This window comes from Stomoxys calcitrans, chromosome 1, assembly GCF_963082655.1.
Source record: "Stomoxys calcitrans chromosome 1, idStoCalc2.1, whole genome shotgun sequence".
NCBI lineage: Eukaryota > Metazoa > Arthropoda > Insecta > Diptera > Muscidae > Stomoxys > Stomoxys calcitrans.
The window spans coordinates 134060942-134087041 of record NC_081552.1 but is presented as its reverse complement, the minus strand read 5'-3'; the positions used below and the strand labels follow the sequence as shown (position 1 = coordinate 134087041).

The following is a 26100-nucleotide window of genomic DNA, read 5'->3' as shown; positions in this document are numbered from 1 at the left end:
AAATCATCATCTTGTGGATAGGTATCCACCAGCCCGAAGCCTTAAGGATGATCTAGATCGTGAGGTCCTGGGATACAAGAGAGAACCTCTAGATCAAGCGGCGTATTAAGCAGGCCTAGACAATATGCATGCAGACACGGTAGCAGATGCGGTGAATAGCTACCGGATGAATGTGGTCGTTGGAGACCGCCTCCCATTGCACTAGAAATTGACTTATTATTTTCATAACCCTTCAACATTTTTTTGAAGTCCACTTTTTGCTGCCAGCGTGATTTGAACTCAGGATCCTTCAAATGCAAAGGGCATACTCTACCAACTCAGCCACCACACAATTAATGTAATGAACGGCAAAAGGTTTACTTTAACTTAACAACAAAATTCTAGTAGACAACATACCCCTTCATTGCAGTTTGCAGGCAGACGTAGGTGCATGCAATACGGCAAAGGAAAAAATGCTCTTGTACAATCCGACTCCATTTCTACCGCAAACCCAGGTTCGATTCCCGCGGCCGGCCATTTTTTCTGTTTTATTTTTTCTTTAAAGTACTTACTTTACTTTAATTGGCTATGACAGAATATTTCTTCTACTAGCCGAACGTAGAATAGCGTTCCAAACGCCTCGATCTTCTGCGCTCATTCTAAAATCTTTGACATCAAGTTTCGTGGTGTCTTCCACAACTTGATCTTTCCATCGGGCTTTTGGTCTTCCCGGTTTGCGTGTACCACCGTGTTTGTCTTCAAAAGACTTCTTTGCTGGAGCTTCTTCATCCATTCTGACAACATGACCTAGCCAAGGCAGCCGTTGTATTTTGATGCGTGTAACTATGCTATCGTCGTCATACAGCTTTTTCTTTAAAGTATTATTAGAAAATTCGGCGCAATTTTTTATGCATTTCTCATTAAACAATTTTTTTTAAAAGTGATTTCTACATTTTTTTAAATTGTTATTTTCTTGTTTTTTATTCATTTTTATCAAAATATATAAAAGAGTAGCGTGACGGACTGACTGATCTTCGCCCAGCCCAAACGGCTAGAGGTAAAATCATGAAATTTTGCTCAAATGTTGGTATTAGGCACGGGATAAGAAGGGATTTGGTTATATTCATACGTTTAGGTACTAAAAAGAACCAAAAAGTACGAAATTGTGTGTTTTTACCCAGCACGAACGGATAATTCTAGAATAATGATTTTGGACTCAAATTAAAGAGTGTGTAGAAAAAGTAAGATTTTGTGGCAAAAATTTTCCAAAATAGTACCGGAAGTGGGACTTTCTTTTTAAATTGAGCTAGAGCTTTGAAATTTGGAACTTAAGTACAAAGTACATGGCAAACGTAATTGGATAACTCGAAGAGTTTTTGAAAATTTGTACATTTAGGTACTAAAAAAGGTACCAAAATGTACGAAATGGGTGAGCTTTGTACAGGGTGGATTGTTGGAGCTAGAATTTAGAAATTTGTCTTAAAATACATCTGCTGAAAAGGAAAAAATTTAAAAAAATAGTAATGGAAGAAAACGTACGTTTAGTACCGCAATTGGTACTGTCCTTACGGATGGAGCGAGAAGTCCGAAATTTTGCATGTCGGTAGAAGTAGGAAATATATGTTGGTTGGCATGTAGATACAACGAGGAAAAATATGATGATCTATTTAAAACTCGAACATTTTGGTAGCAAAATTGGTACCATTTGGTATTTTCTTTAGAGGTCTGAAACTTGGCATGTAGGAACAACTATGAAAAATATGATGGGCGATGGCATGAAGGTACAACTAGGAAAAATATGAAGGGTGACAAAAATGATCTACTCAAAATTCGTAAATTTTGGTACCATTTGGTACTTTCTTTATAGGTGTAGCTACAGGTCTGAAATTTGGCATGTAGATACAATGAGGAAAAATATGAAGGGTGACTAAATGTTCTAATTAAAATTCGAACATTTTGGTACCAAATTGGTACAGAAAGTGTAAAAGGGCTCATCTCAGCCTACAGCGAACGGGAACAGCTAGAATTAAGTAATTTGTACCTTGAAACTATTGGGCGACTGGAAGATATTTTTTATTCGTGCATTTAGTTACTCAAACGTACCAGAAGTACATTCTTTTTGATACCAATATGCACGAATAGAACATTTTTTCACCCATTACGATCCGTATCGTTTGGGTGCCGGGCCATAACACAGTAAGGGGGAATGAATAAGCAGACGCTTTGGCAGTCCAAAGGACTGCCGTCAATAAACTTGGTTAACCCGAAGCCTTTCGGATCGACGCAGTCCGAATAAAGAGCGTTGGCTACGAATGCGCATATAATACTGTGAAATAATAAAACGGTCGGTAGGAAGGTGAAAAACACATAGAACTACGAGATCACTTATCCAAAATCGGTACGGCAAGTGATAGCATGTGTAGGGCATGTGGGGAAGATGATGAGAGGTTGGAACATTTCCTATCATTGCCCGGTTTTTACTGCTAACAGACACCGGCACTTCGGTGAGGATACAATACCAGACATAAACCAATTAAGGGGCGTAGTATGGAAAACAATTAGGGATTTTGTGAGTAGCACGAAATTCTTGACTTAAATTTTCTTTTTCGGGGTTACCTTTAGTATTAAGAACGCACAACAAGCCAATAACTGAATTGGGTGTATGTCCATAGTGGCATGGGGCGGATGAATATCCGCATCCTCCTTTCAGTCTGACGTAGGCAACCATAATTTTTTTCCTAGTTTTACCTACATGCCAAATTTTAGACCTGTAGCTCCACTTATAAAGAAAGCACCAAATGGTACCAAAATGTTCAAATTTTAGAGATCATTTAGACATCTAACATATTTTGCCTACATGTCAATTTTGAGACCTCTAGATTAATCTGTGAAGAAAGTTTCAAATTTAGAGTTGTGAATAAATTATTTAGTCACCCATCAAATATTCCCTAGTTGTTTCTACATGCCAAATTTTAGAACTCTAACTCAAACTGTTAAGAAAGCCTCAAATGGTACCAATTGCGGTAAAAACGAACGTTTTCTCACATTACCAGTACTATTTTTCCATTGCTTTTTATACCCTCCACCATAGGATGGGGGGTATACTAATTTCGTCATTCTGTTTGTAACTACTCGAAATATTCGTCTGAGACTCCATAAAGTATATATATTCTTGATCGTCGCGACATTTTATGGCGATCTTGCCATGTCCGTCTGTCTGTCGAAAGCACGCTAACTTCCGAAGGAGTGAAGCTAGCCGCTTGAAATTTTGCACTAATACTTCTTATTAGTGTATTGGTATTGTAAATGGGCCATATCGGTCCATGTTTTGATAAAGCTGCCATATAACCGATCTTGGCTCTTGATTTCTTGAGCCTCTAGAGTGCGCAATTCTTATCCGATTGGAATGAAATTTTGCACGACGTGTTTTGTTATGATATCCAACAACTGTGTCAGGTATGATTTAAATCGGTCCATAACCTGATATAGCTGCCGTATAAACCGATCTTGGGTCTTGACTTCTTGAGCCTCTAGAAGGCGCAATTCCTATCCGATTTGGTTGAAATTTTGCATGACGTATTTTATTCTTACTTTCAACAACTGTTTCAAATAAGGTTCAAATCGGTTCATAACCTAATATAGCTGTCATATAAACCGATCTGGGATCTTGACTTCTTGAGCCTCTAGAGGTCGCAATTATTATACGATTTGCCTGAAATTTTGTACGACGGATTCTCTCATGACCATCAACATACGTGTTTATTATGGTCTGAATCGGTCTATAGCCCGATACAGCTCCCATATAAATCGATCTCTCTATTTTACTTCTTGAGCCCCCAAAGGGCTCAATTCTTATTCGAATTGACTGACATTTTACACAGGTCTCCAACATATAATTTTATTGTGGTCCAAACCGGACCATATCTTAATATCGCTCTAATAGCAGAACAAATCTTTTCTTATATCCTTTTTTTTGCCTAAGAAGAGATGCCGAGAAAAAAAAACTCGACAAATGCGATTCATGGTGGAGGGTATATAAGATTCGGCCCGGCCGAACTTAGCACGCTTTTACTTGTTTCATCCTCATTATTTTGTAGCAGAGGTCTTTTAAGACAAATTCGTAAATTGTTGGTACTTTCTTTAGAACCTAAATGTAAAAATTTCCAAAAACTCTTCTAAAAAAATAGTATTACAGCAATATTCTCCCACTTCCGTTACTATTTTGGTAGATTATTTTCACTAATCCAATTTTTCAAGAGCTTTCAACCTAACCTATAGATTTTATTCCTTAACGGAGGCTTTCGATCCGATTACCTTATTTACCTTATTGTACGTCAGTGCTAAACTATTCCTTACTAAGGTGTTGGTCCTATATAAAGCATCTAAAACAACATGGGTGCAGAAATAAACGCATTTTAGGACTTTATTGAGAACAGATTAAAATTCGTACTTGTATAAAAGGGTAAAAATACTGTAAAAAAGCAGTGATATAGTGCCTATGAAAAGAATTAGATACTATTACTTTAGAAAAACAAAACTTTTTTCTAACCATATCATTTTTTTACTCGGGTTACCATTTTTTTATCTAATTAAATCAGATCTGGCCAGATATATTTATATCTAACCATGTCACCTTTCTTTCATCTATTTTAGAAAACCACCTCTCATGAGCTATGTTTGGTATTTGGTTTATTCTCAAAAACCTTAATAGTGGAATTCAAAGAGATGTTGCTTAATTGGCAATAGGCAAAACTTTGCAAAAAAAAACAAAATTTTAAATGTGCTCTTACCTTCCTTGTGACGCATACTGTATAACCAAATTGTGTAGTGTTCTTAAACGAGCTGGTATTTCGTAACCGGATGATTGATTTGAAAATTGACTTGGTGGTGTTGGAGAAGTATTATTTCTATCATCATTATCATCGTCTGGAAATAACTCTACTACGGGATCAGGCCTAGGTTTTTCGTTTACATCTTCTTGTTCCTGATTATCATCATATTTTTTTATAGATGTCATAAATTCAAGATGTTTTTTCTCTTCTTCCAATTGTGCCACTAACTGTTCAGAAGATTGAAATTTTTGCTGAGTATTTGCAAGTTCGTCTCGAAGCCAAGCGTTTTCCTGATGCAATCGACGAACTTGAGTTTTAAGTTTTTGTTTTTCTGCTTCAACGTTTTGTAGGTGGCATGACAATGCCATCATGACTTGTGCTTCACTAAGACCTAAGTCAATGTGGTCTATATTTTTCTTTATAATGTATGTTTTTTCGTCATCTTTTACAGTGTCCCCAATTCCGGAAACTAAGGAGGCGTGCTCAACGCGAAGTGCTTCTAATCCTTGAAGAACAGTTTTTGTGTTACTTATTATTTCATCTTGTGTCATCTGAGTCATTTTGCCAATACTTTCGATCTTTCGGCTACATAAAAAGTGAACAATTATTATAAAAAACATTATTTAACAGAAACTTCATCAGTTTAATATAAATAATTCTAAGACCCACATTCTATAATTTTTAATTGCTTTGGAAACAATCATATTATTTTGTTTTTTATTAAATATATAACAAGGAAATGTGATATCAAATGTGTTTTTTATCGGACTTGCGCAATAAAGGTTTTGTGTCACAAACAGTTATTACCAAAAGTTAACGAATGAAATCTCTTTTTAGGAAATGGTTTGAAAAAACAATATAAAGAACGAAAAGCCAATTACCCTCCTTATGGTTGTCGAAGAGTTAGTCAAATTTCGACATTACAAATGGTTGCCGAAGAAGATAAATCTGTAACATTTTTGGTATTATCTTATTCCAATTCCACTGTAAAATTTGCGACAACAGTCGTTCGGTTGTATATACATTACGCCTCATTTTAAAAAGTGTAACGAACTTGGCTCATATTTCGCTGCAAGATATCTGCCACAAAATCTTCAGCCATATTGTTCACTACAAATACGCGTGAGGTGAATGCCGAGCTGAACGTGGACAATCGACGGAGTGACAATTCCGACCAGTGTCTAAACATACTTGGCGTCACATTTGTCACCTATTATACTTTCTCTCGGCCTCAAACGACAGCCTAGTTTCTTATACATGTGCCCACATTTTCCAAATAATCGTCTAACTATAGAATTTTTGGCAAAAACTTCTTTAGGTTTTTGGCAAAAGTTTTTGCCATCGCCTTACTATTTTCCATTTTCGCACAGTGGTTGCCAAAGAAGATAAATCTGTAACATTTTTGGTATCACCTTATTCCAATTCGACTGTCAAATTTCCGAAAACAGTCGATCAGTTGTATATACATTACGCCTCATTGTAAAAAGTGTCCAAATCACGCACTAGCGTAAGAAATTAACATGAGATGGTGCCGCCTACCAAATCCCTTGCAGAGAAGTCTGTGTGGCAGCTTTTATAAGCTTAAGAAGTTCATTCGGATGATAAAATGTTTGGGTACTACTCAGAATTTACTGTTCTACGTTGTTCTAGTGGTACGATTGCGACATGTCGTTTTTCCGAAAAAAAACAGTCGGCGATCATTTGCTTGAAAATGATTCGTGCGCGAGCAACTTTTGTTGGCCCTGTTTAATCTCTACCTATCCTCCATTCCACCCCCTCCAGACGGCATAGAGATCGTGTCGTATGCGGACGATTGTATGATCATGGCATCAGGCCCCCACCCATTGTTGACGTCTGCGATAGGTTGAAGGTCTACCTCAACGGACTTGCCTCATATTTCGCTGCAAGATGTCTGCCACCAAATCTTCAGCCACATTGTTCACTACAAATACCATAAGTGATGGTCGACGGAGTGACAATTCCGACCATTGTCCCCACATACTTGGCGTCACATTTGTCACCTATTATACATTCTCCCCACATGCCACTCGATATGACAAGATTACCCAAAAAGACTCTAAAAGTCAAGTTTGCGTGAACTACTGTGTGAAAATAAAAAAATTATAAGGCGATGAGACCGCCCTCAAACAACAGCTTAGTTTCTTATACATGTGCCCACATTTTCCAAATACTCGTCTAACTATAGAATTTTTGGCAAAAACTTTTTTAGGTTTTTGCCAAAAGTTTTTGCTATCGCCTTACTATTTTCCATTTTCGCACAGTGGATCACGCAAAATTTACTATTTAGTTTTTTGGGTAATTTTTTCAAGTTTTTGCCAAAAAACCGTTAGATAGACGATTATTTGAAAAACGTGGAAATATGTATAAGAAACTAGGCTATCTAAGCTGTCGTTTTATGCCGGTCTCATCTTACTATTTTCCATTTTCACACAGTGGTTCACGCAAACTTGATTTTTCGAGTGTTTTGGGTAATTTTGTTGAGTTTTTGTCAAAAATTCTATAGTTAGACGATTATTTGGAAAAAGAAGGTAGCAAGGCTTCCATAGCTGTCATTTGAGACCGGTCTCATCGCCTTACTGTTTTTCGTTTTCGCACAGTAATTACGAAAAATGTACTTTTTTAGTTTTTTGGGTAATTTTTTCAAGTTTTTGCCAAAAATTCGATAGTTGGACGATTGTTTGGAAAATTTGGGCGAATGTTTAAGAAACTAGGTTTCCTAAGTTGTCGTTTTTTGCCGGTCTCATCGACTTACTATTCGGAATTTATCTTTGCACACATCTGAAACTCTGTGTCGTTAATTATCTATGTGTCGCCAGTATTTGATTTGAATTTAGATAAAGTTATACAATGTGTACATACCGCCGGTTGGTAGCTGTCCCGCAATAAATGGCCAAGCTTACAACCCCAACATAAGTGGGTTACCATTTGGCCATAGTCGTCTGGTTCTAGGGGACTTTAATGCGCATCACGTTTTATGGCATTCTCCCCTTGGCAACAACCAGCGGGGCATAGCTTTGGCAGAGAAAATTTAAGGCTCCACGTTTTGCATGGTGAATGAGGATGTCCCCACTAGGATTACGAGGAGGTGTAGCAGCTCACCAGACATTTTCATTGCATCCCCTGATCTCCTGAGTGACGTATCCTGGCAAGCTGTCATCTCTTTGGGTTCAGACCACCTCCCCATTATTCCCACCATCGACCGACCACCCGACTTCATAACCTCTTAGCGCCGGACGTTTATCAATCAGAAGAAGGCCGATCGGGCTGGCTTAAGAAAGTATACCAATCGCCGCTTCAGTGAATCGACACCCCCCTCGGATGTGCTAGTTGCCGAGAGGAAATTGCAAGACATCATTAACGCAGCAGCCGCTCGCTTTATACCAGCCAGTCAAATACCCCAAATGCGGCCCAAGTTCCCGGCGCAGGCAGTGCTACTCGTAGATGAGCGAATCAGCAAGCTGAATCTGGAATAAACAGGGTAGTCAACGAACATAAACGGAATTTAAAGCTGGAACACTAGGAGCAATATAACATAGATACCACTGTAACGTAACTATGTAACTTAGTCTACTGTTAAGTCACTCTCGCACCCCGGTAAACGGGATGACAGGACCTCAGTCACTTTTGGCGACGTAACCGTGACTGACCCGAAGAGATGCGCCAGGTTGTTAAACCGTCAATTTATTGTGCATCCCGAGAATGGCAGGGCTAGAAGGAGACATTCGTCGTATCCGTGGTGTCCGAGCCGAGGGACAGCCATCACAATTTACCGTGGGCGAAGATACGAATGTCATTCGTGGCGCCAAATCATCCAAGGCGTTGGGCCCCGTCCGAATCTGTACTTAAGCTTGGAAAGGACCGGAGGTTGGGGGAGTTGTACAGACCGATCTCCCTTCTCTCACCAGAAGCTAAGACGCTTGAGGCACGGTAGGAGATGCGGTAAATAGCTACCGGGTGAATGTAGTCTTTGAAGAACGCCAGCCTCCCATTGCACCTAAAGAAATCGACCTTCCCCGGCAAACCAGAGTGGTTCTGGCTCATGTTCCGGCAGATGCAGCCGCCTCAACTCCTACAGAAAAAGGATTGATGCCGACGTGCATGATGGATGTCCCGATTATGACCAGGGACCACACGATACACGTCACCTGTTTAACTGCCCAGCCACAAGATGATGATTTGGATGGTATCTGCGATAACAGCCCAAAAGGTATTGCTTAGACAGCATGTAGTAATGTCTTCGCACTGGTAGGATCTTTGTCTTCTGATGGAAGTGATCTACATGAGAACTGAGGAGACAGCCCGTCGCAGTTGGGAGGGCGGCATTCTGACAGATCTGAACATTATTCTACTGCGTGTCACAGAGCTGACGAGACCACACTAGCGCTGCAAATGGCTCCCCTCCTCGCCCTGTCACTCTCGGGATGACGATTACGTCACGGTTACGTCGCCAAACGTGACTGAGGTTCTGTCTACCATGTTTATTTCTAGATTCAGCTCGCTGATTCTGGGATTAATGGGGTCCATACCACGAATCCCATCACGCTCGTCTGCGAGTTCCACTGACTGCGCCGGGAAATTGGGCCGCACTTGGGGTATTTGACCGGCGTGTATAAAGCGAGCGGCTGCTGCGTTAATGATGTCTCGGAATTTCCTCTCGGCCACTAACACATCCGAGGGGGGTGCCAGTTCACAGAAGCGGCGATTGGCTTGCCAGGATACGCCACTAAGGAAATCAGGGGATGAAATGGAAATGCCTGGCGAGCTGCTGCACATCCTCGTAATCCTAGTGGAGGCATCCTCATTCACCGTGCAAAACGTGGAGCTTTCAATTTGCTCTGCCAAAGCTATGCCACGCTAGTCGTTACCATGTAATGCGCATTAAAGTCACCTAGAATCAGACGATTATGGCCAGATAGTAAACCACATATGTCGGGGTTGTAAGCTAATAGCCAAAATCGGGACACAGCTACCAAGCGGTATTTACACGTTGTATAGCTCTATCTCGGCAGTACCGGACCTGACTGTTATCCCCATGCACTCCATGTAGGGGTCACTAGCGCCAGGCGCAGGCGAGATAGGTCTATATTGCACGAAATGGTGTATCACGAAGGCCAATCCCCCACCTTCATTCCTTGAGCGATCCTTGCGTAGCACATTGTATCCGTGACAACTGTGCAAGCAGTAGGTTTTGGTCAGCTTTGTCTCCTGGGTCGCTGGCACGAATATATCTTTCCGACTCATGAAATCCACAATCTCATCGATCTTGGCACGGAGTCCGTTGCAGTTTAGTTGCAAAAATGATACATTTCTCGGCACTGGCCTGGCAATATTTGGACTGAGATGCTGTCGTTGCGTAAATTGTCGTACGGGAGCGGTCGGTGGGATCATATAGTCCGACTACGAGGACGCAGAAGACGACAGACGCTTGTGACCCCCTGCTGGCTATGTTCGCACAACACCTTGCGACATATCCAGTATGACTATACTCCTGTAGTGAAGTGATGCTAGAGCAAAATCGGAAAGGTACCCACTCCATGCACCGGTTACACCTCACCGACACCGACCGATGGTGGAGGCGGTTCTGGCAAACCGAACAAAACCAGGGTCCGGGGTTCTTTTCAATCCCGACATGGACCAGAAGCGTGCGGAGAAGGCACCCTGGATGTGCCTCTCCCATGACGAGAAATGACGAACACGTACACTGAGGCGGCAGCCCTTGCCGATGAGGGTTTCATCGGATCTATCCGGTGCGTACAACCGGCTGCCATGGGATTGGCAGCTGTGGTGGTTGTATCAGGCCGTAGCACATTGTCTAATACCGAAACCTCCAATAATGGAGTGGCTGCGCCAGGCTCCAATAGCCGACAGTCGACAGGTCAGCAGGGGCTTTTGACCTAAATCCTAAAACTCTGTCCGATTGATCCTAAAACTCTCACCGATAAGGAGAGAGGGTCCGTAATTGAAGATTCGGAGATTCGCTGCACAGCCTACCCCAAAGGTAGGCACCGTCTAGAAATAGCACCGCAATCTGCCAAAAACCTGCGTCCACCTGCATATCAAGGAATAATTGGAACAGTTGACATGTATACTTGTGCCCTAAAAACTGTAATCCCAATCTTTCAACCACAGAATGAAAGATAGGTAGATTGGATGTTGGAAAGGTTGGTTGATGACAAACGGAGACATGCAGTATTCGTACTAAAATCCGGCTGTCTCACACACCTCAACAAGTCTGAAGGTAATTGTTGTAACCGAATAACTTGTAACTTGTAAGTCAATAATAGTAGTAGTCACAGTTGGTTATGATTGCAGTTTTTAAGTGCTAAGCCAATGAATTCAATAAAGCTTTTTTAGGTCCTTTTCAACCATTGTAGAAGACGCCTGTTTCACTCTGCTTTAACTACAGGTTATAGGCCCAGAGTGACGCGTAGTTTTATTTTTTGTGAAATATAAGAAGGAAGCTTTTTGAAAAATGGCATCGAATTTGTCTTTTCAGTTTGAAAAGTTGGGTGGTCGTGAGAATTTCGACATATGGAAGCGACAAGCAAAATCGTACCTTATATCGAAAAATTTTTGGAAAGTCGTCCAACGAGAAGATCATGGAGACCAATGAAAAGCCGTTGGCTGAAATTATTCTCGATGGTCGAGCCTAATAACTTTGCGCATATTGCAAAGGTTACTACAGCAAAAGCTGCATGGGATGCTTTGGTTAGCTCTTTCGAAGACACTGGGTTGACCAGTAAAGTAAAGCTTTTAAACAATTGGTGCAACTAAAATTGTCTGACTTTGATTTCATGGAGGAATATGTTAACAAAATGATAATGGCGTCAATGAAAGTGCAACCGAAAGGACGAAATATTGATGATGTGCTTATCGCTTCTTTGAAATTTGCTGGAAGAATTTCGGTCTCTTGTCCTAGCTGTTAAAAATTCTAAGACGAAGTTAACCAACCGTGGATACATTAAAGAACTTGCTTTTACAAAATATCTTGGGTATAAAAATATTTTCCAAACAGTTTTTGGTGATTTTGTATTCTTTGTATATAAACCTGACCTTCTGATCTCATAAAATCGGATTTTATTTATATATATCCGCTATATAGACCGATCTCCAGACTTAAAGTCTTGCGGCAATAAATTGGTAATTTTTAATCCGATTTCGATGAAATTTGGCACAGTGAGTTATAGTCGACCCCTATCCATTTTCTTTTAAATCCGCCCATATTTGGATATATCTGCTCTATAGACCGACCGCCTGATCTCCCGATATAGGGTATTAAGGCCTTAAAAGATCCATTTATTACCCGAATTCGATGAATTTATTACCCGAATTCAGATCGGACCATATTTGGATATAGCTGCCATATAGAACAATCTCCCGATATAGTGTAGAGCCTTTAAAGGAGCATTTTTTCCGACTTCGATGAAATTTGGCACAGCGATTTTAAGATCAACACGGTTATTTTGAATTAGATTTTATGCAAATCGGATGAAAACTGCTTCTTTTTATGAGCTCAATACTCTATACCGGGAGATCGGTCTAAATGGCTGCTATATCCAAATATGTTCCGATATGGACGATATTTAACAAAAAGGTTAAGAAAGGTACCAAAACGCATTGTCTCAAATTTCATCCAAATCGGATGAAAAAATGCTCCGGCCGATATTAACAAAAATGTTGGGAGGGGTACCAGAACTCACTGTGCCAAATATATATATATATATATATATACAGGGTGGCTGATGAAAGCCGCTACCAAAAAAAAATGTAATAACTTTTTTTCTATTTAATAATAATAATTTAATAATTAATTTAATTAATTAATTAATTAATTTAATTAATAATAATTTAATAATTAATTTAATAATTTAATTTAACATGAATAAAAGAAAAATGTATTCCATACACCGAAAAAAAAATGTAGCAATATTCATCATTGTAGCAATATTCATCAGCCACCCTGTATATATATATATAAAATAAAATCCGATTTTATGTGATCAGAAGATCAGGTTTATATACAAGGAATACGAAATCATCAAAAGTTGTTTGGAAAATGTTTTTATATCCAAGATAACTCCAAAATTATAAATACCCAAAATACCAAGCATTGCGTATTTACCCGGTAGAAACCCACCTCTACCCAATTAGAAAAAAAGAAAATGACGAAAAGAAATAGAAGACAAAAGAAACAGACAGAATACTATTGGCATCTTTTTTTTCCTTAAGCGAATTGAACAACTCCGCAATGAATGTTGAATGTGTTGGTGAGGTAAAAGTGACACTGAGAACTGAAGACAGACCAATGCAATTTTGTCAAATGTTGAGTCCAAAATCCAAAATGGATCAAAAAGGCAGAGGTGAGTAAAAACTAAAAATATTGTTTATTGGTAATTATTAAATTTGTTTCATTTTTAATGAAGATTCAGAGCAGCGGCTAGTGTTCATGTACAGAAAACTCGACAAATGAAGTTGTAATTTTACCTCAAGTCGGGTGTTCTACATTAGAAGGTAAGTGCAAAATTTGCGGAATTATTTGGAAAACTTTAAAAAATTAAACATTGTATCTTTCCAGACATCAAGAAAAGAGCAATTATCGGTTTCTTAAGTGTTTTGATGGAATAATTCTCATCGGAGAGCTACGATGATACCAACACCGTTCCTTTGAATTTGTAAAGGGGGGAAGATGCTGCCATGGGATTGAGTGGGTCTAGCTGGGCAGTTAAAAATGTGACGCATCGCGCAATTTGGTCTGCCAATTGTGAACGGATAGATATCTTCAATCATAACAAAGTATCCGTAGCTGCCACATGAACAAATAGAAAGCTCCCTTAGCCTCACATTAGTGGTCGTAGCAATTTATCTAGCCACAATATCCAAACGCATTAGATGGTTAGTCCAAGGTATCTTTTTCAGCACAACAAGTGTACTTTTGTATATCGTGATGGCATGAAAAGCTGTTGTAGTCCTATGCAGCCTTCGAAATGCATGCTGATGCTCGTCGAATGGAAATTGCCCAACGAGAGGAGCGGGAGAGGTAGCCCCTCATGTGTCTTGGCTATTGATTAGAGATGGGAGATCGGTCTCTACGACTCCCCATTGCTCGTGTCCTCTTCAGGTTCCAGTAGCGGGATCAGACTGCTCATCTTCCAAACATCGGGTGCTATAATAGTGTTCAGATAGGCTGAGGCCAGTTGTAAGGTAATCGACTCCAGGCAGATACAGATTCTTCAGCATCAGTGTAAAGATTCTGTCTGGAACTAGCGCCTTGCGCGACTTGGCGCCACAGATGACATTCGTAGCTTCGCGCACGGTTGTTGTTGTTGTAGCAGTGTGTTATACTGAAATACTTCATCGGGACAATGCGGTACGTAGAACCGGCTGCCATGGGATTGCACGGCAATTTGTGATGGCTGTCCAGCGGCACGGAGATCACGGATATACGAATGGCTCCCCTTCTAGCCTTTTCACTCACGGGTGAATAAATTGATCTTTATCTAAGGAAAATACCTCAAAGGTTCGCCAGCATTTTTTGTTTAAAAAAAATTTTTCCAAGCTAGCAAATAAAAACCCACCAAAACAAAAATCAGCTGTTTCTGCAAATTTTTACTGGAAGTCGTTTAAGGAAGATGGTCATCGGGCGACTGAATGACTTGAACTCATACATTTTGATGTAATGCGAAACATTCAAACGAAAACCTTTTATGGTGCTGTATGAGTAAGGAAACTCATCATGAACTCCGACTACGTGGAATGAACTTAGACTACATGGCTGTTGTAGTGATAGAAAATCTGAATCCTGACTGTGGACCGGTTTCTACAGATAAATCTTCGCCATTCTAAGACCGCTTTAGCGGCTGATGGCAGAGAGATTTGACGTAGTTCTTATCCAGGAAGTATGGGTGTGCGGAGGGATGGTTCGTGGGTTAAGAATTAGTAAGTTGTTGTTGTTGTAGCAGTTTATTGTGTTCTATCTTTCTTCTGCTTGATTCTGTTGAGTGTCAAGACCCAGGAACTCTGCGACTAAGATGGGGTGCGTCCACAGGGATCTGGGTCTGAGTCGAGTGGGTCTGGCCGAGCAGTTAAACAGGTGACGTGTATCGTGCGGTCCCTGGTTACAATCGGGACATACATCTTGCACGTCGGCATCAATCCTAGCTCTGTGGAAATAGAGGCGGCTGTATCCGCCGAAACGTAATTGAGCCAGAACCACTCTGGTTTGCCGGGGGAAGTCGATTTCTTCGGGTGCAATGGGTGGCGGTCGTTCTCCAAGGACTACATTCACCCGGTAGCCAATTACCGCGTCTGCTACCGTGTCTGCATGAATGTTGTTCAGACCCGCTTGATCTAGAGGTTCTCTCTTGTAGAGCTGAACCTCACGCTCTAGATCGTGTAGATCTACCTTAAGGCTTCTGGGCAGTCTTCAGGCCTGGCTGGAGAGACGTGTTGCCGACGTCCTCAAATAATTTGGCATGGCTGACCGTGTCGAATGCCTTCGATAGGTCCAGTGCCACGAGGACCGTCCTATCACATGGCCTGGGTTGATTGAAGCCACGGCAAATGTGTGTGGTGATGGCATGCAAAGCTGTTGTTGTGCTGTGCAGTCTCCGAAATCCATGTTGATGCTCGGCGAATGGAAATTCTCCTACGAGGCTCAGGAGGAGTAATGCCTCAAGCGTCTTTGCCACTGGTGAGAGAAGGGAGATCGGTCTGTACGACTCCCCCAAACTCGGGTCTTTTCCAGGCTTCAGTAGCGGGATCACTCTGTCCATTTTCCAAACATAGGGAACTATAAGAGTGTTCAATGACAGGTTGAGGACAGTGGTAAGGTACTCAACTCCAGGTGAATCCAGATTCTTCAGCATCAATGTAGAGATTCCGTCGGGGCCCAACTCCTTGGAAGATTTGGCGCCACGGATGACATTCGTAACTTTACCCACGGTAAATTGTGATGGCTGTTCATCGCCTCGGAGACCACGAATACGGCGAATGGCTCTCCTCCTTGCCCTGTCTCTCTCGGGATGCACAATAAATTGACGGTTGAACAACGTGGCGCATCTCTTCGGATCAGTCACGGTTATCTCGCCAAAAGTGACTGAGGTCCTGTCGTCCCGTCTACCGGGGTTCGAGAGAGACTTAACAGTGGCCCACAGTTTGCCTGCACCAATGCCTAAGTTACATTGCTCCAAGTGTTCCAGCAACAAAGTCCGCTTATGATCGTTGACTACCCTGTTTATTTCCAGATTCAGCTCGCTGATTCTGGGGTTAGCGGGGTCCATAGCACGAATCCCATCACGCTCGTCTGCGAGTACCACTGCTTGCGCCGGGAAATTGGGTCGCACTTGGGGATTCGACCGGCTGGTATAAAGCGAGCGGCTGCTGCGTTGATGATGTCTCGGAATTTCCTCTCGGCCACAAGCACATCAGAGGTGAGTGGCAGTTCACTGAAGCGGCGATTGGTATACTCTCTGAAGCCAGTCCAATCGGCCTTCTTATAATTGATGAACGTCCGGCGCTCAGAGGTTATAAAGTCGGGTGGTCGGTCGATGGTGAGAATTATGGGGAGGTGGTCTGACCCCAAAGAGATGACGGCTTGCCAGGATACGTCACTCAGGAGATCAGGGGATGCAATTGAGATGTCTGGCGAGCTGCTGCAACTCCTCGTAATCCTAGTGGGGACATTCTCATTCACCGTCCAAAACGTGGAGCTATCTATCTGCTCTGCCAAAGCTATGCCACGCTGGTCGTTACCTAGGGGAGAATGCCATGACGTGTGATGCGCATTAAAATCCCCCAGAACCAGACGATTATGGCCAGATAGCAATCCACTTATGTCGGGGTTGTAAGCCTGGCCATTAATCGGGACACAGCTACCAACCGGCGGTATATACACGTTGTATTGTATATCTCTATCTCGGCAGACCAGACCTGACTGCTACCCCCATACATTCCATGTATGGGTCACTATCGTCAAGCGCAGGCGAGATAGGTCTATACTGCACGGAATGGTGTATAACGAAGGCCAATCCCCCACCTCCATTCCTTGAGCGATCCTTACGTAGCACATTGTAACCGTGACAACTGTGCAAGGTGCAGGTGTTGGTCAGCTTTGTCTCCTGGATCGCTGCGACCGATATGCTCTTCCGACTCATAAAGTCGACGATCTCATCGATCTTGCCACGCAGTCCGTTGCAGTTTAACTGCAAGAACGATACACTTCCCGGCACTGGTCTGGCAATAGTAGGGCTAGGGTGCTGTCGTTGCATAAATTGCCGTACGGGAGAGGTCGGGGGGGTCACATAGTCCGACGACGAGGACGCCGAAGGGGACGACGCGACGCTTGTGACCCCCTGCTGGCTATGTTCGCACAGCACCTTGCGACATAGCCAGTATGACTATACTCCCGTAGTGAAGTTAGGCCAGAGCAGGAACGGAAATGTACTCCATGCACCGGTTACACCTCACCGACACCGACCGATGATGAAGGCGGTTCTGGCAAACCGAAAAGAACCATGGTCCGGGGTTCTTTTCAATCCCGGCACGGACCAGAAGCGTGCGGAGAAGGCACACCGGGATGTGCCTCTCCCATGACGAAAAAAGACGAACACGTACACTGAGGCGGCATCCCTTACCGATGGGGATTCCATCGGGTCAATCCGGTGCGTACAATCAGCTGCCATGGGATAGCACTTAGTAAGTCTCATTACTGGCTGGCTATCCCTCATATATATCAAACTATTCAAAGATGCCGCCTTCAAGCCTTCAGTTGCTGGTTGAGGCAGCTTCTGCAGGCAAAAAAAGTTTCATTGTGGGAAGTGACGCTAATGCACATAAACAGATATGGATAGGGACAATCTGATGGCAGCCGGTTGTTTGTACCGTATTGACTCGAAGTCCTTCATCTGCAAGGACTGCCGACACACTGCTACACCAACAACCAGATATGGAGATGTACGGATATCCACGAAAGCGGTGAGTTGCTTAGACTTAGACATTTTTAACACTATTTATTTATTTAGAGAATGTAACATAAAGAGAGGGTAAGAGAAGCTTGTTAAAATCATCTGTTGGTACCAATGACAGTTGTGACAATTCTGCTTAGTAGATACAGAGATGGACCTTTACCTTCCTTTGATATAGAAAACTTAATGAAGGGCGTACAAAATAAAATAATGCTATGGATGCCTCCCATATAGAAAAAAATTTAAATATCTTACATATTTAAGTGGAGGTGGCGATCCTCGTCAAGCTTCTGTAGGTGACCAAGCTCGATTCGGTCCAAAGGACCGATCCCCGCGGGAACAGGATGGCTATTGGTTGTTTAAAGGCGCCAATAGCCCGCCTTGCCATATCGAGCATCATAGGCACTCAGTATTTGTGCAAGAGCCGGTGCCGCCCAACTTCTCACTGAGACTCTCCACTCGATACCGACGATTGTCCACGACTGCCGTTGCAGGTACTTCGTATGGAGCATTCTACTATCCGCAACCTGTGGACGTGCCCGGTGGCTCGCAGCTATGCTTCTCGTGATAGCAATGACCACCACACACATCGAACCTCAATGTCCCGGCCTGTGTGGTGCTCATAGCTCTCCCGTGCCGGGATAATTGTCATAATAGTATAACGGCTTTGTTTTGTGCAATCTAAACTTTATTTCTACTTATTATACAATAGTTATCCAGATCATACAGTGGATCTAAATTGGATTTTATTTCAGTAGGCGTAATGACATTCTTCCCCAAACACGTTCGTAAGTAAATTTTCACTCGAAATGATGATTGGTGTTGCGTTATGATAGAAAGTGAAGTACAGTCGAACTTCTCTATAACGTAGCAGTTGGGTATCGATGAAATACTATGTTATAGAGAAACTGGCCGAAATTAGTTTTAATTTGACCTAAGTTAAAAAATAAACAAGCACACAGTGAGATAGAATCGTATAAAATCTGCCGTTTAGGAACGGGTAAAGGTGACTCTTTGATATTTTGAATGGTTATAGCTGAGGTGTTAACGAGTATATGCACATACATGCAATTTGAAGGCATTTATTCAAGTCTTCCTTTGTGGTCTGATTTTAAATTTCTTGAAAACGAACATTTCGAATTTTGCAGATAAAACTGTCTCTAAAAACCAAAAAATAAAAGCTACCCGAATTTTTTTTACTAAACCTCCCAAATACCCATATCGGGCAAACAAAGGTGGTTTCAAAATTGCATTCTTTAGTAAATTGACTCTGGAAAAGGCTATAAATATTTTTTGGTGCAAAACCTTCATGTAATACCCCCTCCCTTATCCTGTTAACAAAGGTAGCGGTGTTACTAATATTAAGTTAGGTCGGTAGTATTCAAGAACTCTGCCAGGGCTTGGCAGCGCATATTATTGTTGGTACTACCCCACGAAATGTGGTGAGAGTTCGGACCACACCCTTTTAGTACCTCCTTTCCTATCTGTTTTGCTTTCGCCACCAGTCGTTTCAGCTCCGACGTGTTCCTGGGAATATCGGTCCTTTGGACCGGAACGAGCTAGCCCACCTAAAGGGGCAAAACTATTTTTACGGGGTAGTTGTCAAAAAAATATAAATAATTTTGACCCCAGGAATCCGAATGTGAAGTCCCTTTTTGGGAGCTCGGGCCCGTGGATCCCCTATGGGGCAATCCCTCGGGCCAAGGCCTGAGTCAAAATTTTGGACCTTTGTTTTTCGTAATCTATTAATCAATACCTTTTATATGATACCCATATTACCCAGGTTGGACTACTTCCTCCCAAGGGGGGTTTTGGACCCTAGGGGGTCCATGAATGAATGACTATAGTAATATATTTTGTTGTTTTAAATCGTGAAAGGTCTACAAACTATCTTTCTGAAGTACCTAAAAAGTGTCAATTCAGCTGAGTAGTATGAAATTCACTCCAAAGTGTTTGTAGGGTATAAGCCCATGGAAATATGCACATGTGTTAGTGTTCCCAGCACTGAAATAAAATGTTGAAACCAAAATCGCTTTACTACACCTCCAGAGATATTAACATATATATTGTGGACTGGTGTGGTGTTTTTAATTGGCTAAACAATTTACCTTACTGGATCAACCCAACAGACTAACTATATCAACAGATGCGAGTTACAAAATCTTCACAATGAACACTGCTGTGACTCACCAAGAACTTAAAAAATACGATACTTACAAGTAATTTCTAATTCAGATTTATAATGAGCAGCTCAAAGCAGACCTTCAAAAATAGCTTTTAACTAGGATAGTACTTATTTTTTACAATTTTATTCCAAGAGAATAAAGATGAATCCAATTACCGATGACAAACAATATATATGACTAATCGATAAAAGAAATGACTGGATGCGAAAACATCCCTAGTATGAAGACCAAAATGAATTTAACGCGTTACGCCAAAGTTTAATTGCGTACTTTATTCGCAAACAGACGTCGTAGGTAAAATTATACAAGGTAAAGTCAATAGACCAACAACAAAAAAACTCAACAATTGAGTTTTTTACGAGTCTAGCGGATGGATAAATCAGTGGTGCACAAAGAGAATTACTCTCCATAGATTTTACAGTTCTCTCTTTGAATGACAATTATTATTCATTCCTTCCTGACCTAGCGGTAAATCAGAAAAAACATTGCTTTTAAAACAAAAACACAAAAAGGATGCGTACAACTATGCGCAAGTTCATTCGTTGCTGTCTCAACAATGACTGAAAACATTATGTTTGGCCTTTAAGGCTGGGACTGCGTTCTTTTTTGCGAAAATTTTCCGAAAAGCGTTCTTTCGGTGGATTGACAAAGTTACCACATTTGATTCTTTTTTGGGTTTCTTTGGCCAAAATTTTTTCATTTACATATGAATATTAATCTGTCATCAAAAAATTCACCAGCTGCTTACGTGCATGTGTACACTCAAATGTGATGGTCGTACTGAAATTCATGCATGTTGTTGTAAATTTCAACCAAAATCTACACCTCAATTAATAAATAATAAAACTCAAAACAATTTAAAAAGAGACAAATGCAACATTTACTTGTAAAAATAGTTAGATTTTGCAGCATTTTCACTGTTTAAGTTAAATAAGCAGAACTTTCCAAAAGCCTTTGTCAGCATCTTCCACTTATATCCAAATATTGTTGTTGTAATTGAAAGACCAAAAGCACAACACATTCTTTCACAGACCTCATTATTTCGTAGAGATTGGTTGAGTTGCTTGTTGTGAAAGATATATATATATTTCTTTCGAGTATATTTATTTATATTTAGAAATTACTTTCTTATTTATGCACAAACACTTTTTTTTTCCACCCAGAGTAAATGCATGTGAGCAACATCACTAACACTAACAAACACTGAGTTACAGTTAGAAGTTTTATTTTGCGTAAGAAAATGACTTGTTGCACAGCGACTGTGGTTGTGCTCTCAATGGAAGTCCCGAAATGTAAATTTTCCCTAGATAAAAAACAAGTTATGACGAAACGAACTAATTTTGGCAAAATTTTCTGTTTGTTTTTTTATATGGAGTGAAAATGAAAAAAATTCAGCAGAGCCCGGCTGGGATTCGAACCTAAGCACACAAAGCAAAAGCGAGAGCCATTGCCGTTGCCGTTGTCTAGCGTCCAAAGCCATCAATACAAATTTCAACATGTGCACAGAATCTTGTGTATGCCATGGGAGTAGTGTAATTTGTATAGACAAAAGATATGCCATTACATAAAAAAACAAATGCATTGGAAAACAGTGCAGCTAATATACAGGGTTTTCGAGCGTGGTTAATGAGGTATTTATACCAAAGAGACGTTTTCGCAATAAATTCGGTATAAGTACAACATACCAACGTACGGCCCTTGAAGTCTTCACAACTAATATGGCTGATGATTTATTTTAAGCCAAATTACGAAACGCGTCCCATAGTGGTTGGTGTGTGTTGCGATCTCTTGCTTTCATTTTCCATTTGCAAGAAAATTTTCTTCATTGAGCTCGCCTCGAAGGAGATACAACAAAAAAAAAAAAAAAACAATTTTTTGTGGACAAATTTTGTTATAAGTTTCAGAATTGCAGTACAGTTGCAATAAGAAATGCGTGGACATATCCTAGACGAAAGTTTCGGTTTGCTTTGTGTAACAGGATGCAATTTTTTACAATGGAAATCTTAATTGTGATAAAAGCGTACTTTATCAGCAAAAAAGTGTGACAGATTGGCCAAACAAATGCATAGTTTTTTGTCACCATGTGTTTGCTACCGAAAATTTAACTTGAGGTGCATACTGGGCCTTAGCTGGGGCGTATTTGAAAATCATAACAGTGCTGTGCCAGTTGATTGCAAATTTGATGGGTTAGTAAAAATTTGACGTTTGAGTGTGGTGAATAAAATTTAACTAGTCCAGGGGATGAAAAAATTGTGTAGTTGTCAATAGATATCCAGCGGTATTGAATATTAATTAAATTATGTGAAATCTAAACTTTTGCAACAACACTGTTGCATTTATTTGTTTAGTTGTTACCAAACTATTTTATTTGGCGTATAAAGCGTTGTTTTGGTTGTAAAAAATTGTATGTTAACATCATTATTAAATCGTTTGACCAAAGAGGATTTTGCGCTCGGAAAATTTTCTGAAAATTTTGACATCAGATGTCAAGGTTATAGTTGTCGTTAATTTTTATATTTTTCTTCAAAGCAAGCTGAAAAAATTAAAAAAAAAATCAAATGTACAGAAAAACAAAAAATAAAACAAAGAAATACACACATATTGGAAGCTACGACTGGCGAAACCCTATATACGTGCATTATGCTATAGTTTCCTTCAAGGGAAGCAGGTCACCGTAGCGCAGAGCTTAGCATGTCCTCCTACGACGATGCACGCGTGAGTTCGAATCCAGACGAGACCATCAGAATAAATCTTCAGCGGTGGTTTTCGCTTCCTAATGCTGGCAACATTTGTGAGGTACTATGCCGTGTAAAAAATTCTCTCCAAAGAGGTGTCACACTGCTGCACGCCGTTCGGACTCGGCTTTAAAAAGGAGGCACCTTATCATTGAGCTTAGAACTTGAATTGGACTGCACTCATTGATATGTGAGAAGTTTGTTTCTCAGTGGAAAGTTAATGGGCAAACTTTGTATATGTATTCCTTTATGGGAAAGCAAATAATGTATATTAAGAAAATGCAAACTGCATGCCATTGAGAGCAAAATTCTGTCTACGGCATGTTCTTAGATAATTCTCTTTTGTCTATATTCACAAGCGGCACCAACCAGTCTGTGTGCGAAGTTCAAATTCTTTATCTATGTATGACTGTCAACAAAGCAAAAACTAATTTTTCTGCAAATTGGAATATTTTGATTCTACAATGCGCCCAATTCGCATTTGATAAAGTTAGAAAGATTTAAATATAAATAAGTGGATAGAGTTCTTAGACTACATTGCACTTGAAGAAATTGACTTCCCCCGGTAAACTAGGGCAGTTCTGGCTCAATTGCGTTCCGGCAAATGCAGCCACTTCAATAACTACTCAACTGGTTGATGCCAACGTACGGGATGTGTGTTCCGATTGTGACTTGGTCCACAAGAAACCCTTCACCGTTCGTTTTTTTTTTTTTTTTCTCCGACCTCAGGCCGAAGTTGAACTGCTAAAGGTGCCATCACACAACATGTTCTTGTATAATGGCACGTCAAATTTTGCTATTGCTAAAGTTGCATACATAGTGTGATAGGAATGAAAATAATACATGAAAATCACTGTTATTTTTTATCGATTAGAGCGGTGCTATATTCCTTCTGACAAAAACAAAGAAATCTGCTGTTTTTGTTGTCAGTTGAATGAAAGCAACCCCGAATAAATTTATTTTCACAATTTTATAATTTAAACAGCTTTCTCACAACTTAAACAATTTGTAGCCATAAAAAATCGGGTTTTGCTCACATTTTTTAGGTTATGTCATACAAAAATAACATACTACTGTGATAGCAAAAATGATGGATCGTATGTAAATTGGCAAATTTTGACACACATAATGAAATAACAATGATACATAAAAATGATATGTCATAAGACACAATCATGTAGTGTGATAGAGCCTTAACCAAACTCCGACTCCGCCAATGCCCTTAGGACTACGAAACGAAAACCGTCCAAAAGCCTTGTTTAACGTAATTCTCACGGAGGGCGAAGTACCGCGAGGAGTGATTAGCACTTGTAAGTGGAGGGCGTAGCGTTGAGGACTGCCTTCTGACTGAGGGAGTCAGGGACATGGCGCTCTTCAGAATTAGGACATCCGTTTATTCTGCGAAAGTCGATGGCATGGGGCGGCGACGTGACATTGGTGACGCGACGGACTGTGTGCCGGGCGAGTCTTTCTTCAATGGCGACCAGGAGTTTATCTTCTCGGGGAGGGAGCTTTGTGCTGTGGATGTCCCGTATGGTGAGTCCCGTATGAGAGTGACATAGAATGCTGAACGATGCAGCGTCTTTCATTAACTACTTTTGTAAACAGATGATTGTCTCTGTTCGCTGCATGTAATATACATGTTCATTTAAATCAGCGATTCCCAAAATGGAAATGTGTCTATACTCTATTTAATTCCCTCAATATGTAATAAATCACGTTTTGGAATTACTTTTTTATAATTTCCAAGCGTTTAATCAATTAAAACCAGTTTTAACACTAAACACAGAAAAGCGATGCGAATACCCGTACTTGCCTTCAAGGCTACCGTAAAGGGCTGGGCATCGCTTATTTAAAACCTACAAAATTTGACAATGTTTTGCTATCAAAATGGTAAAATCATTTCGTGAAACGTACATAGAACTGATTATTTGAAAAAGTTCGTAGTCATTTCGCAAAAGTCTTTTAAAGAGCATTTTGACAATTGTTCCGGTTGAAAACTCGAAATCAGTACAAGGCTTAAGCCTGCACGTTTTTTTAGTGCTATGCAGTGCAAGTCAAATGTTCCGGGTAAATATCAGTGCAAAATTGTACTGGTAAGTTATCGATTACATGGAATAACCGATAATAAGAAACGGTTAATCCTGATTAGCACTGAATAGTACTAAATAAAACGCAGCAAATATATCCAGAACTTTGTTGTACTGGATATATAACATTTTCATTAAATTTTCGCTAATGTATAGTTAATGTCCCTTTAGTTTAATTTCCATTATTTAAAATTTCAAATAGTAACGGTGTTCTTATACGTAATCACACATTGCTTATAGTATTCCCTAGAAGTTTTTTCCTGTTTATTGTCGTTATTCTCTTATTCGAAACAATGTCTGTTGTACTGCTTTCGTTTGGCTCCACCCCATTCTTGTCCAATAGGTGTAAGTTGTTGTTGTTGTTGCAGTTTATTGTGTTCTATCTTTTGTCTACTTGATTCTGTTGAGTGTCAAGACCCAGGACCTCTGCGAATAAGATGGGGTGCGTCCACAGGGATCTGGGTCTGAGTCGAGTAGGTCTGGTCGGGCAGTTAAACAGGTGACGTGTATCGTGCGGTCACTGGTTACAATCGGGACATACATCTTGCATCAATCCTTGCTCTGTAGGAGTTGAGACGGCTGCATATGCCGGAACGTAATTGAGCCAGAACTACTCTGGTTTGCCGGGGGAGGTCAATTTCTTCAGGGGCAATGGGAGGCGGTCGTTCTCCAAGGATTACATTCACCCGGTAGCCATTTGCCGCATCTGCTAACGTGTCGCCATGAATATTGTTTAGACCTGCTTGATAAGCCGCTTGATCAAGAGGTTCTCTCTTGTAGCGCTGAACCTCACGCTCTAGATCGTGTAGATCGGAGTATTATTCACCTCACGCGTATTTGTAGTGAACAATGTAACTAAAGATTTGGTGGCAGATATCTTCAGATTCCTTGCAGCGAATACGAGCCAAGTTGTTTGAGGTAAACGTTCAACCTATCGCAGATGTCATCAATGGTTGGGGAGCCTGATGCCATGATCGTACAATCGTCCGCATATGACACGACATGCCGTCTGAATAGGGTGGAATGGTGGATAGGTAGAGGTTAAACAATGCCGGGGATATCACACCGCCTTGGGGAACTCCCTGTTTCACTCTACGGTGCTTCGACTTCTTATTCCTAAATACCACAAAATGACTGGCAACCACACAGATAATTCGCGACCCAGCGTTTCAAGCCTGACTGGAGGGACGTGTTGGCGATATCCTCGAATAATTTGACATGGCTGACCGTGTCGAATGCCTTCGATAGGTCCAGTGGTGATGGCATGCAAAGCTGTTGTTGTGCTGTGCAGTTTT

At 40.9% G+C, this 26100-nt stretch overlaps 1 protein-coding gene across 3 annotated transcripts in view; it reads right to left on the bottom strand.

Annotated features, from left to right (window-relative positions):
• The window catches only part of LOC106092641 (kinesin light chain), a 220157-nt gene that overhangs the window by 128900 nt on the left and 65157 nt on the right, over positions 1 to 26100 (bottom strand). For 2 of the 3 annotated variants that reach the window (XM_059361246.1, XM_059361247.1), the window contains exons 1-2: positions 5481 to 5585; positions 4770 to 5396 (exon numbers count right to left, since the gene is read on the bottom strand). In XM_059361246.1, the coding sequence (XP_059217229.1) occupies positions 4770 to 5396; positions 5481 to 5515 (662 nt within the window). In that variant the 5' untranslated portion in view covers positions 5516 to 5585. Of the gene's footprint in view, positions 1 to 4769; positions 5397 to 5480; positions 5586 to 26100 lie in introns of those variants that run through there. The other variant, XM_059361248.1, reaches the window with a different exon arrangement.